At 38.6% G+C, this 13,982-nt stretch overlaps 2 protein-coding genes across 2 annotated transcripts; both read right to left on the bottom strand.

The window, feature by feature from the left end:
• Positions 1 to 8,059: 8,059 nt before the first annotated feature.
• LOC133716886 (F-box/kelch-repeat protein At3g23880-like) lies at positions 8,060 to 8,830 on the bottom strand. Its single transcript, XM_062143531.1, has one exon. It carries the CDS (start codon positions 8,828 to 8,830, stop codon positions 8,060 to 8,062), a length of 771 nt encoding a protein of 256 aa, XP_061999515.1.
• A 407-nt stretch (positions 8,831 to 9,237) lies between these two features.
• On the bottom strand, positions 9,238 to 10,716 carry LOC133714733 (L-type lectin-domain containing receptor kinase VIII.1-like). Its single transcript, XM_062140980.1, has one exon. It carries the CDS (start codon positions 10,661 to 10,663, stop codon positions 9,554 to 9,556), a length of 1,110 nt encoding a protein of 369 aa, XP_061996964.1. The 5' UTR covers positions 10,664 to 10,716; the 3' UTR covers positions 9,238 to 9,553.
• Positions 10,717 to 13,982: the final 3,266 nt, after the last annotated feature.

Below are 13,982 nucleotides of genomic sequence, written 5' to 3'. Positions count from 1 at the left end.
AGATAGAAAGAAATAAAATAAAACTGATAGCAGAATTATAATTTTTTTAAAAGACCAATTGACACACGTGTGATTAGAGGCTAATAATAATTTAAGTTAAAATTAAAGATTTTTTAAAGGAAAAGAAAAAAAAAGAGAGAGAGATCTTAGTATTATTGTTAATTATCTTTGAAATTGATGGGTCACCAGCCCACTAATTCAAGTTTGTTTCCATGTGAAATGAAATGGTTGAACATCGTTTTCACTGTGAGAATGCAGCAAAGTCTTGTGCTGCGTTAAGAAACAATGAGTTATAATAAGAAAAAAAAATAGAGCCATAATTCAAAGCACCTACCAATAATTGTATGACTGGCCTATAGGGGGCAAGCAAGTGAAGTAAGAAACTCTTTCACAGGATCTGATGTCCGACTATTCTCGTCAAAGAGAAGAAAATAGCTTAACCGCCTTAACGTGACTACTTGTCATTCATGAATTTTATGAAAATTATTGAAAGTCCGGGGTCTTTATCTAAGATCTCCTGTCCTTGAATTTGAAATAACATCTTGCATTTCACATGCCATTAATTTTATAAAAGATAACTTATTCACTCATTTTAGATATGGAATCTTATAAAGTGTTAAATCACTTATACCAATTGAAGAGGTGTTCCTATGATTGACTATTTCGATTGATAGAATATTACTTCATTGAAGAATCGTCTGAATTACAATATTGATATGGAAATCACATTTCAATGATCTTTTGCAAACCTTACACTTGTGCGTTTTTATGCAGAGTTGCAATATTTCAAGATGAACACAAGAGATAAAGTAACTGATCAAGGTCAACTGGTCAAGTCCCGAATCAAGTCGTCACATATATTCGCAGCAATATTAGAGCAATGATTGACTGTTAATAAATTCTATACCGTTACTTATAATATCAAAAACCAAAACAATGGTGCGTTTCTTTATCAAACTTCTTTTTGACTGAAAACAATGGTGGGTTTCTTCATCGGATGTCTTTAAGAAGAAGTGTAGCATACATGAGAATATTTTTCATAACAAATCAACAATCATGGATTCCCATAACCTGAATAGGATTGGGAAACGTAAAGAGCTCTCGCACTAAAACCCACTAGGCTGCTTTTGATAGTGAAAGAAACAATAGGGCATCAATCTTTGATCTTTATCATGTGCTCGATCCCACAACAATTTGTTTGCATTGATCCGGCTCCTTTCATTTTCCATTTATTTAGGTTTCGATGATTGATAGTTTGATACGGTGATGATTCCATTGCTTGCAGGCCATCAAATTTTTGAATTGCTAAACAAGAAATTATAGATGGTGTTGTTCTACTTTGCTGTCTACTCCAACATTTTTTTCTTAAAGCTTTGTAAAAGTAAAGTCGCTAGCATCATATCAATTATCAAGTGCGCTGATGCTAATTCCATTATCAACTTACTAACGATAACATGCATTCAGAGAGCAAAGGATCGATTGAAACTCATAACAACAACACACATTTTGAGCAATCGTAAACAGAATTGGACTGAAACTCATAGAGAATCCTCGTATTAGCTAGATAAGAAAGAAAGCATTCACTTTCTTTCACATCTATATTAAGTGCTCAGTTCTTATCGTTTTAAGTCTCCATGCCACTACGCATTTGATAGCTATACCGAAATTAGGGTTTGTGAGTACTGAATAGCGTCAAAGGAGAACAAACTCTCCCCAGGATGCTCAAACTTATATTGGCCCCTGCAAACCCAAAGAGACTTCCATGGACCAAGGTCCACCTGCACCTAGGCAAAAAAATCAGATATTTTGCCACCAAATACCCCATTTTACCCTTCATTTTGCCTATGGTCCACCTACACCTTGGTCCATATTAGAATTTTTGCTGCAAACCGGCTTCTTCTTTTTATGATATTCAATGATCAAATTGCCATGGTCTTCTAACAAAAGCGCAGGGCGCGTAGGCAGATGGTAGGCTGTATGGGCTACAGTCTAGCAAGAATTTAGCCCAAAAACTTCTAAATATACGTATATTTCCCTTCAGCCCATACTAGCCCAAAGAAAAAAAAAATTATCTGGAGCTTACTCGACTAACTCGAGCCCTCGAGTCCTCAACAGCAGTGTGGCACAACAGATTTTGGCCGCTTAGTTGAACTGTTGAACACTTGAACCCACAAATCCTCACCGAAAATCGTCGTGAGCCTACTGAGCCAATGAGTCCTCCAGCAACGACCTCGAGCCACGCCGGTAATTTAGGGATTTAAAGTCCGATTTGGGTATCACAGATTCACAGGTACGAAAACTCTATCTTTCATATTCATAGAGATTTAAATTCCGATTTGTTTGTTTGATTCTGGTCTGGGTCTTGACTTTTTTGATTTCGGTATCAGACCTTTTGTGTTCTAGGTAGGGCTGTCAATAGGTCGTGTCGGGTCAAGGTATTTGTCGTGTCACAAGAGACAAACTCAAACCCAAATCCAACCCATTTAATAATCGTGTCGAAAATTTGAACCCAAACCCAATCCTATTTATTAAACGGGTTATCTGTTTTCAACCCGCTTAACCCATTTAATAAATAGGTCGTGTCGTGTTGGACAAAATGGCTCATTTAAGGGTTAACACTACGACCCATTTAACTAAAAAAATTGCATAAATTAATTAAATTCATTAAGAACCCCACAAGACGAAGAATATAGAATATTATATATAATTCATAAATAATTAAATCCAATAATTATGAAGCAAAATATTTCAAACTGTCCAATCCTGGGATCAAATTCTCCCAACGTCCAAAACTTCAAGAAGTATAACATAATCGGTTTCCTTTAAAAAACAAAACATAATCAGTTTATACAGGTTCACTTCGTGTTGGAGGGTTAACTCACGGCTGACCAGTTTATTAAATGGGTCATGACAGGTTGACCCGCGGACGACCCTCTTTTTAATCGTGCGGGGTTCAACCCGCTTTATTTCGTGCAGGTTTCAAGTCGTGTATCGGGTTGTGTCGGAATTAACAGTCCTAGTTCTGGGTCTTCATTTTTCTTCCTTTGTATTTGCTTTTTTGTGACTTTGAACAATCAGTGATTCAGTGTTTATGAATAATTGGAATTTTGTCCTCCAACTGTTTGATGAAATGCATAAGAGAACCTCTTCTCTTTCTTTGCTTTGATAATCATATGTTTGATTAGGCCTCGTCAACTGGCTGGGCCCGGCCCATTTAGAGCGGGCCAGGTCGGGCCATATTACATTTTTAAATAATAACAGGTCGGGCCGGGCTGGGCTTTATTGTAAATCGCAAGATCCAAGGCCGTCCAAATAAAGCGGGCCTCGAAGGCTTTTTTTGGGCCGGGCCTTGCAGGCTTTTTCGGGTAGGGCCTTGTGGCCTTTTTTGGGCCGGGGCTTGCGGGCTTTATTTACAAATAAATCTTTAAAGATACTAATTTTTTATAAACCTATATTTATATATCATACACTCCAAAGAGCAACCTCTATCAATTCAAAGAAAATGGGAAAACCAACCGTTGGATGAGATTATTACAATAAATTTTGAGTGTGGTAAAAAATTTAGCCAATTTCACCATATTTTCGGATCCGATCGAATTGGTCAACCATTGTCACTTGTATGTCTTCTTGGTTCACCGATGGGGTGACGACCGCGAAGCATGCTTATTTTTTCACATCATGTTTGTAAATATTCTATCGATGGATGTGCGTGCACATAAGATAAAAAATTCAATTTTAATTACAAAGACGTTGGACTATATCAATTTGCCTCCTAAAGTTGTATGACTTGTACATTGCATTTAAATTATTGAGGTTCAGTCTAAAGTAACCATGATGTGGAAAATGAGTTTGGAGAAACCAACCGCTCGATGAAGAGATTGTAATGTTTTATAATGGTTGTAAAAAATCCAGCTAATTTGGATCTCGTTTCGAATTCGATCAATTAGGTCAAACTTGGTTACTTTTATAAACCTATATTTATATACCATATAGTCCAAATGGCAACCTCTATCAATTCAAAGAAAATAGGAAAACCGACCATTGGGTGAGATTATTACAATAAATTATGAGTGTGGTAAACAAGTTAGCCAATTTCACCATATTTTCGAATCCGATCGAATTGCTTAACCGTTGTCACTTGTATATCTTCTTGGTTGACCGATGGGGTGACGACCACGAAACGTGCTTATTTTTTCACATCACGTTTGTAAATATTCCATCGATGGATGTGCATGGACATAAGATAAAAAAATTTAATTTTAATTACAAAGACTTTGGCCTATACCAATTTGCCTCCTAAAGTTGTATGACTTATACATTGCATTTAAATTGTTGAGGTTCATTCCAAAGCAACCATGATGTGAAAAATGAATTTGGAGAAACCAACCGCTCGATGGAGAGATTGTATTGTTTTATGATGGTTGTAAAAAATCCAACCAATTTGGTTCTCATTTCGAATTCGATCAACTAGGTCAAACTTAGTTACTTTTATAAATCTATATTTATATATCATACACTCCAAAGGATGACCTCTATCAATTCAAAGAAAATGGGAAAACCGACCGTTTGATGAGATTATTACAATAAATTATGAGTGTATGCGGTAAAAAATAGCCAATTTCACTATATTTTCAAATTCGATCGAATTGGTCAACCATTGTCACTTGTATGTCTTCTTGGTTAACCGATGGCGTGACGACCGCGGATACGAGGCTTTGGATACAATAATAACATGCACTATATGACGAGTCAGTGAATTTTTTCTTTGATTATTTTAGACACCCGAGCTATTTTTAACAATTTATGGAAGTGTAAAGTAAATAAAATTAAGCTAATTAAATTAATTTACGGACTTTTTCGAACTGGACCTGACGAGATTTTACGGGCTTTTGACGGGTCGGGCTGGATTTTGAGTCCGTGGGCCTCCATCAACCCACTTGATCCGCGGGTCAAATGATGAGGCCTAGTTTGATGAATGCATTTGACTATTTTATCTCCTCACCTCTCGTATCTTCTTCTTTTGTGTTGCAATATCTTCAGTAATCATTTTGTTTCCTGTGAATCATCATTACTATAGTTGGGTGCTGGATTTTCAATTTGGGTCAAGATTGTATCTTTTGCTCTCAACCTGCTCTGGCTACCATTTGCCTACGCCACTGACTATTTGTTCTTGCTGCTTTATACATTCTCATATCTGGGTTTCAAGGTTAGCTCAACTTGTTCCTATTCATATTGTAAAACCTGTATGTATTACTCTTTATTTGGTTTTGAATATCACATTGGAAGCAAACAAGTTCGGTCTTGAATCTTGCATAGACATTCATGCTAAAATATTAAATTCGTTTCTGCAGATATATGTTGATTCTTGAAAGTATTCCCCATTGTCAGTTTTGTCCGATTTGGATGTCAAAATTTATTGTAGGCTGTAAGAGGCTATAAGCCATTAGACATATATTATTTGTGTTTTAAATGCCCACCACAAGTTAGTAACTAATGGTAATGTTGAATTAGTTGTAGTTGTGTTATGTCTGAAATATACATATATATTATATATATAATTCTAATAGTGGTATCTATATAATATTATAAGTATTGAATATAATGACGGATCACCGTAAACCCAAGATGGAAGATGGAAGATGAGTTTCTTGATGATTTGATGGTTCTATACATTGAAAAAGAATTTGCCGATAGCATTGATAATGATTCTGTGATTGCTGAGTTTGAAGTGAGCGGGTTTCGGAGGGTACGATTTAGTTAGTTTATTGTTATTTTACAACAAATTTATGCTTGTAATTTTTAATTTACGTACTCCCCCCCCCCCCCCCCCCCTCGCGGTTGTATATTGTAATTGAAAATAATAAAGATGTGAGAAGTTCCAAACCTCAAAGAGAACAAAAAAAAATTGTTGTGCACTTCTAATTAGACAAGCATACCACTATTTGTGAAGAAAATTGGTTTGAACATTATGACGTCATTTAAAACTGGCAAATCAGGTCTGTTAAACTTGTAGGTCATGTTTGGTTGGTGGAAAGGAAATGAATCAATTTCCTTTCCTTTGGGAAAGTGTTTCCCTTCCTTGGCTGTCCCAAACGCAGGAAAGGAAAGTGTTTCATTTCCCAATGCCCACTTTCCGGAAAACAAACATGGCCGTAGAGTAAGGTCCAGGATTCAGGTACATTGTATTCCCTCATTACCCAAAATAGAATTTCAGGCCATGTGAAATGCCATACAAAAAGGCTCTCCTAAAAGAACCTGCAGGAGATCCATTTGGTACGAAATATTGTTGTCTACGGAAAAAGGCAACAGCGATAATTACCGGAACTCCTCGTTTGCCAAATCAACAGCGGTGAGAGTTAGATTATTTTCTTCTTGCTTTAGTGGGGAGATGAGATATTTGGCAGAAGAAACAAGGGGGTTTCCCAGTTCCGGAAGGATTGAAATTTTAGGTTATTTATGCCCCTGGATTGACGCCACCAGACGGTGGAGACAAGGGTTGGGTTCTTTGCTTAGATGCTAGTTTGTAGTGGTTCTTCGAGAATTGGGGGTCGTATATTAAACGATGCCAATGTTTCGAAACGCAACTGAATCGATCAAACACTTGAAGGGCAACTTTAACAGAATTTCGACAATAATTTCTTCAGGAAGGAAGTGACCGACGTGCTTCTCATTCTTTGCCATTGAGCCTGACGCAGCGAGAATGACGTACTGAATCCCTAGAACTAAAACACAAAAGTTTTAGGGATTGAGAAACCCACTAAATCGAAGATAATACGACCACATGCCTCTAGCCCCACTGTATACATAGGGCTTTAAATCTGAATACAACTAGAACATGGAAAGATAATCTTAATTCAACTAGGTATTCTCCCAGACGACCAAAGAAGAAGAAAAGAACAAAAAACAAAAAGGTTTCGATGTGTATATTGAAGATGAACCATGTCTACTCAACATCTCATGCATATTTAGTCAGACATTTTTTTTGAAAAGTATTTAGTCAGACATTAGAAACAAAAAGTTTAAACGTGAGGGTTGGAATTATTAAATGACAACCTCATGGAGTCTATCTATGGTTTCACAGAACTTGCATGCGGTTAGTTCGAGTCCTCTCAATTACTAGGACTTTTGAGTGGTGAGAAGTGCTGAGAATATATACATCCCACATGGGAAAAATGGGACCTTGCCTATGAGTTTATAAGGGTTTGGGTCACTCCATCTATTGCCAATTGGTTTTGGATGTGAACCCCAGATTACTTTATCATGGTATCAAAGCGGGTTACCCACGTTTTGGAGAATCGACAATGTTTCATTAGCTAACGCCTTTTGCATCTTCTCTGCAAACACTACCTTTTACAGTCAGCAATTCATTCAAAGAAAAATGGCTAGATTATAGAGCAATCGCAGTCGGTGTCCTTGATCATTAGAATATGTTTCACACTTCATGTCTATGGCCATTCAATTACAAAACAAACACAGAGAATGAACATAGGAAGAGAAACAGCTTCCCAACAGAAGGATTAAACCCAATAACCTGTTTTCTAATTAACAAAACAAACCAGCATTTGAATGCACATACCTGTGAATGTATTTATGTTGGATTTTGAGTTACCATTCCTAATTATTTACATGATCATTTAGTAGAGTTTGAGGCTTTGAGCATATTGAATCACAAGGAACCATGGACCCCCCTGGAGCCTCAACCCTATATATATCGGCCACTGCAAATAGGTTTCTCTTCTTTATGGCATTCAATAGTAATCAATTCCCTATTCTCAATAAAAAAATCGTGATCAATTCCCTGATGAGATACACTGACAGCACAACTGTACCACTTTCGGTGACAAAAACCGGTGCCACTTCAAACATGTTGGGTAGCAAACTGTCTGTGGTAATTTTATGGAGTAACTGAGTAAGGTCCAAGATTCAGGCACATTATATTCTCTCATGACCCAGAATTGAGTACCAACACAGCTAAAACGCCATAGACACATCTGTTCTCCTAAAAGAACAAGAAGTCCCTTTGCTCAATGTAGGTGGGGTATGCAGCAGGCAACAACAGTTACCGGAATTCTTCCTTTGCCAAATCAAAAGCTGTGATAGTAGTTGTATCATTAAGGTTCATGTCGACCCAATGGAGTGTTTCATTTAAAAGAGCTCCCGAGTTCTGCCGCAAGTATTGCAGGTGAGGAGGGGCTTCGATAGTCTTCCAAAAGTTGTTTCTCACTGAGAAGATCGCTGCCTTGCGTGAAAGCTTGTCAGAAGAAACAGTAGATGCAATCGCATCAACAAAACGTATGATAACAACTTTGTAACCATCGATTGACGAAACATAACCAAAACCATATTGTTCATAAGTCGTCCCTTTATTCCTAGCTCCCTCTGATCCCCGAACCGGGTGTTCTGGTAAATTGCTGAAAAATCCAGTAGACGGGTTCCAGATAGAGAAACTTCTATAAATTTTATTAGAAAACGACCATTGACCTGCACATACCAAACCATTGCATGGTCCAATAAGTTGTATAGCCTCCTGGTCTTTTTGCTTGAATGGGAAGGTAAGATTTTTGACCCTAGACAGCAAGTTGGTTTCCAAGACCTCAAAGGATTGAGTTACCAAGCCAGTGGAGAGAAGGAGGGTCTGACCAAGGGTTTTCTGCTCAGATGCTAATTTGAAGTGGGTTTTGGAGAACTGAGGGCCATATATTAAATGTCGCCACCCTCTTGAAACGCTGCTGCAAATAATCAAAGTTTTGACGGGCACATGTATTAAAATTTCCACAATAATATCATCAGGGAGGAGGTGACCATCACCATGATTCCCCTTCTTCTTCATTGGTCACTCCAAACCACAACCACAAGATCCCTAGAACCCTTGAACACGAAAACAAGAGCTTCTGTGGTTGAAAGTAATATGTAGATAGTGAAAATTATATCGACAACATGCCTCTATATAGGCTTCAGACCTAATACTGTAAGAACAAGGAAATGTTAATCATATTCGACGAAGACAAGCTACTACTGCACCACTCTGGGATCTTGGAGAAGCCAGAAATTTAACAACACCATCAGAAGCCTAATACTAGTAGGAAAAGTACATGTAAGCCTAATTCCTAAGAAACATTGAACTCGTCTCAAAACTTGAAACCGTATTTTGAGACAGAAATCATTTCAAACTTAAAGGAGAACTCTCAATAATGCTATTACAGTAAGATAAAAGGGGAACAGGGGATCAGATCTATGTTTGAACCAATAACAGTCTACCGTTTCATAATTCTTGTTCTGTTCCCCATTTGAATGAATGAGGTTTCTACAAAAACTGGCAACTTTTTATTAGAGGGCAATCAAAGGAATCTAACATATAAACAATAGCCTTTCAAACTGATACAGCTAGGAAGTGGGTACACTTTTTCATACTTGAGAAATTGCACAAATACAGAGCTAACTGCATCAAAGTTGCCTACTAGAATTCACAAAAAGAACAACAGAATTCATCAGAACTGTTCTTCACATCATTAGAACAATACATTCACAGCAAAAAGGTTGCACCTTTCAGGTTCTACTTCTTAACACCATCTGCATCTGCATCTTCCTCTACAACTACACTGATCTTCTCATACCTGAAATCCGTAGGATTAGGCTTCACCGGAAACTCATCTGGGAGCACTTCAGCAGGGAAAACCGTGTGCCTGTTAACAATTATAGCCCACAAAAACAGCATGACAAATGAAACCAGAGCTCCACACCCAGTCATGAATATAATCCCAGCAAGAATTGACAATGGACAAGCCATCCTCTTATGCAGACCCGGATTTCCACCATGCTGATCATCCAAATAACCCCTCAGATTCACCGGAAGCGAATGCATCCTCGGAACCTTTCTCATCCTAAAACTCCAAGAATACACACTACTAATCTGCGAGGAACTGCCATTCGAATTCGACGAGCTTATCCCTACATACACATCCTTATCTTTCCACATTGCCAACAAATCTATGGCATGCGCAACAATCGGATTATAAGGCCTTGGTTCACCCAACTTACTCAACCTTATCTCTAATCTTTTCGAACTAGCATCATAATCAATCCAAGATTTCATCTTTTCTCCACTATTAAGCACCAAATTCAATGCAGTAACATTCCCAACAGTCAGAGATACAAAGCTACCCACATTCACCCCTATATGATTCGCATTCACATCATTCACATTTTCATTCATTTCAGTATCGAATTCAATACCCAGAAATCGATTCTCACCGTCAAGCCCAAACGGGCCCTTACCGGAGAACCTCGAGCCCAAATCGCCGGGAACGAAAACGACGACAATACCATCGCCGTTGCCGGGCGTGATCGAGAAGATCAATTCGGACGAAAACGACGCCGGATTGCTGAGATTCGCGTCCGCGACTTTAAAGGGCTTTCGGCGGAGGAGAAGACCGGAGCTTGAGGCCGATCCGCGCGTGAGGTTCACGTAAGAGCCGCCGTCCGCGGCGTCGCCGAAGAGGGCAATTTCGGAATCGAAATTTTGGGGGTTGGTGGTGTTAAGGGCTTGGAGCGAAGAAGAGGAAATGGGTTTTGCAATTAGGGTTAGGGTTAGGGTTAGGGAGTAGAAGGGGAAGAGGAGAAAAATGAAGGGGAAACTGCAGCTGGAAATGGTGAACTTACCCATTGTAGTTTCAGAAAACCAGAGTCTTGGTGCAGTATGACCCGAATCAAAACGAATTCAACGTTTCTATATATATCGGGTAAAAGATAGAAACGTTTCTATTTTTTTTTTTCTTTCTATATATGGGTTTGCAAAAGTGCAAATTTTCACGGCCCACTGTTGGTGTCTAACATGCCAAAGAAAGCCCGCAAAATATGTGAACTGCCAAACGACGCCCAGATTACTTATGTAAAAAAATAAAATTACAGTTATTTAAAAAAAAAATGAAAACAAGTGCATGAGATGTTGGCAATGAGATATTTATAACTAGTGTGCTAAACACAAATAGATGGTTTTTTTTTCTTTTTGAGAAAATAGATAACTTCATTACTTATTTATGGTCAGAAGACACGTACATCAGATGCTGTCTCATACCAAAAAAACTAAATGGCACAAGCCGCCAAGCAAAAGACAGGTGACTCTCACTGTTAACACATATGCTCACTTATTGAGCCTAAACAACAAGAAATCAAGTCCTCACTACTAACCCCTCTTTGAAAAATAAACCTAGTCGCCTAGAGACCTCAATTGGTGTACAATTAGGGTAAACTAAGAAGACCCAATTTCAAGTGGTAGGCAAGAGACCAGGAAAGCTTAAGGCTTTCCTTTGACCTTATCTCTAGGAGTCTAGGGCTAGAAACTGAACCTCCAATTGCAGTTACTGGGACGTTGGCCCTTGTTCTTGCTTCCGGCGGTCTACCCATCTTCTTCTTCAGAGTGATAAGAGGCACATCATTGTCATCCTCAATCAAAGGTTTGCCAAGTAGAAAAGATTGGGAGGACCTGCACACAGGACCACCTCCAATCTTTCCCAGATTCGGAGTGCTACCACCCGCTGCGAGATCAAGACGAGCAGCAAAGCTTGCTGTGACGACATCTATGGAGGCCATGGAGAGGAGGAAGCGATAGCAAGAGGCTATAGGCTAGGAAAGGAGGTTAGGGTGCCGTAGAAGACTAGATTGAGAGAAATACTCTCCTAGGATTTTGTACACAAATAGATGGTTTTAGTAACAATAATGCCGCATAAATATTTGATACATACAGATGATTTTAATGTCTCAAATTTGATCGAGTTGTTGGAGAAATGGCGAGTGACACCTCTCATGTAAGTGTACCATATGGTGACCAAACAATTGTACCCCTCTCAAGAACGATATTATATTTCTGATATCTCTGAATGGTGTTTCAGTACAAGCATGATGCCACAACCTAGTCGCATATCTTCTCCGCTTTACATGTATGTAGGAATACCCCCATGGCTATATTTTCCCTCAGATAAGAGAAATTAATATGGTACAAATCAAGCCTTACAATACCGAAAACTCTAAACGGAGAATAGTAGTGAGAATAGTGTCAAGGTGTCCAAAAGAAACTAGTCGTCCCAGAGCCTTCCAAGTCAAGACCAATATACAATCTCAAGTATTTCCCATGTACATGGACACTTGGAGAAGTATACGATACTTCTACTTCTAACTGAAATTTTGAAGAAAAAAAAAATCTATACTCACGTTTTGAACTAGAGTGTTAAAGGTTCTTTGATCAGTACTGCACTGGCCTAATCCTGATAGTTGGTGATTGTTTTGGCAAGATCTTTAGGCTGATAAAGAGACTAGAACACAATGTCATCTGTGATTTCCTTGCTGGTTACACAACTCTAAGTGCAAAGTTCATTTATATTACCTTTGGACTAAAAGTTGGTAGAGTTACGTTTAAAGTTCAAATTTGTGAAGATTATGTTTATTACTTTATTTTGTTTACATCAATATTAACATTTTTTTTTTTTTTGAATGAGGTCATAGATCATATATTAATCTTAAGTCAGAATAGTCATTACATATCATTCCGCTACCATCTAAAGACAAACATGAAGTTGTGGTAGTATCACGGTGGTACATAGGAATAGATCACTCACTAACTTACTTAAAATAACCTAGTCTATAAGCTATGATAACACTTTACACCAAGTACTACACCCATTAGCGCTCGAGAAACGTTTTGCTACCGTCCTCAAACTATTCTGCCAAGGCCAATTTAATACCCGAACTCTCAAAAGTATCAATGTGATACCCAAATACCTAAATTGGCATCAACGTGATACTTCCGTCCAAAATTTCTGACGGCGTCGTTTGTTTGCTGACGTGGCAAGCACGTGGGTAAAAAAAAAGAATGGCAAAATAGACTTTTTACTCTTTTTTTGTTAATTTTTTTTTTTTTTTTTTTTGAGAAAATTTCAGCTACCGTTCCCAAACTATGGTGCCAAGGCCAATTTGATACCCGAACTCTCAAAAGTATCAATGTGATACCCAAAGACGTATTTTGACATCAACGTGATACTTCCGTCAAAAATCTCTAACGGCGCTATCTGTTTACTGTCGTGGCAAGCACGTGAGCCCTTAAAAAAAGTGAAATGACCAATTTACCCTTCTTTTTTTTATTAATTCTTTTTTTTTTTCTTTTCATTTATTTTTCTTCTTCTTGTTCTTGTTCTTCTGGGATAGTTCTAGCCAAACCGCCGCAAGCTCCGCTCCTTCTCCTCCACCCAAGAATCAAAGAAAAATGGCTTATGGTTCTTCTTCAACCTCAGTCCTCTTCTTCTTCTCTCGCCTCCTCCTCTCTCTCATCTCCTTCCCCTCCGCCCAAACCATCACCAACACTGCCATCATCCTTTCCAATTCCTGCTACAAATTCATGTTCTTCGCACTCAACTCCCAGCGGACGGACCCAAAACCAAAGTTGGGTGACACGATTAACAAAAAAAAAAATCAAATCTTTCTGCACCCAGAAAACTGCTCTGGGCACGCCCATGTCTTCTTCTCCGCCAAAACCGATTTCCTTCTTCTCCGCCCAGCAACTTTCCTCTTTCGGGACAGCCAACTGGGAAACTGGTTCGCTGCACACCAAATTCTGGTGAACCTTAGCTCCACCAACCATCTTCTTTCTTCGCAAAGACCGTCACCCATTCGCTAATAGAACCTCCATTCATCAAACGCCCTCCTCCACCGCCACAACCTCAGCGTCATCTTCCTCCACCGCCACCGTCATGTCAGTAACAACAGATATCAGATACTCCGATCAAAATCACAATCACAAGGTCAAAGCAACATATAACTATGAATTCATGTATACAAGAACTAAAAACAAACCCAGCATAAACCAAAAAAGCTAAACCAACCCAGATAGCATTTGAGCACAATTAGATCAAGAAAAAGACTTAGCAGCTGGTACTTGGTACCTTTGGCTTCTCCCACACACTGTCAATTGCTCGATTTGGGTAAATGGGTCA

Source organism: Rosa rugosa, chromosome 6 (assembly GCF_958449725.1).
Source record: "Rosa rugosa chromosome 6, drRosRugo1.1, whole genome shotgun sequence".
In the NCBI taxonomy this organism is placed as follows: Eukaryota; Viridiplantae; Streptophyta; class Magnoliopsida; order Rosales; family Rosaceae; genus Rosa; species Rosa rugosa.
Note: the sequence above shows the minus strand (reverse complement) of the source record. Positions and strands in the feature narration are given on the sequence as shown.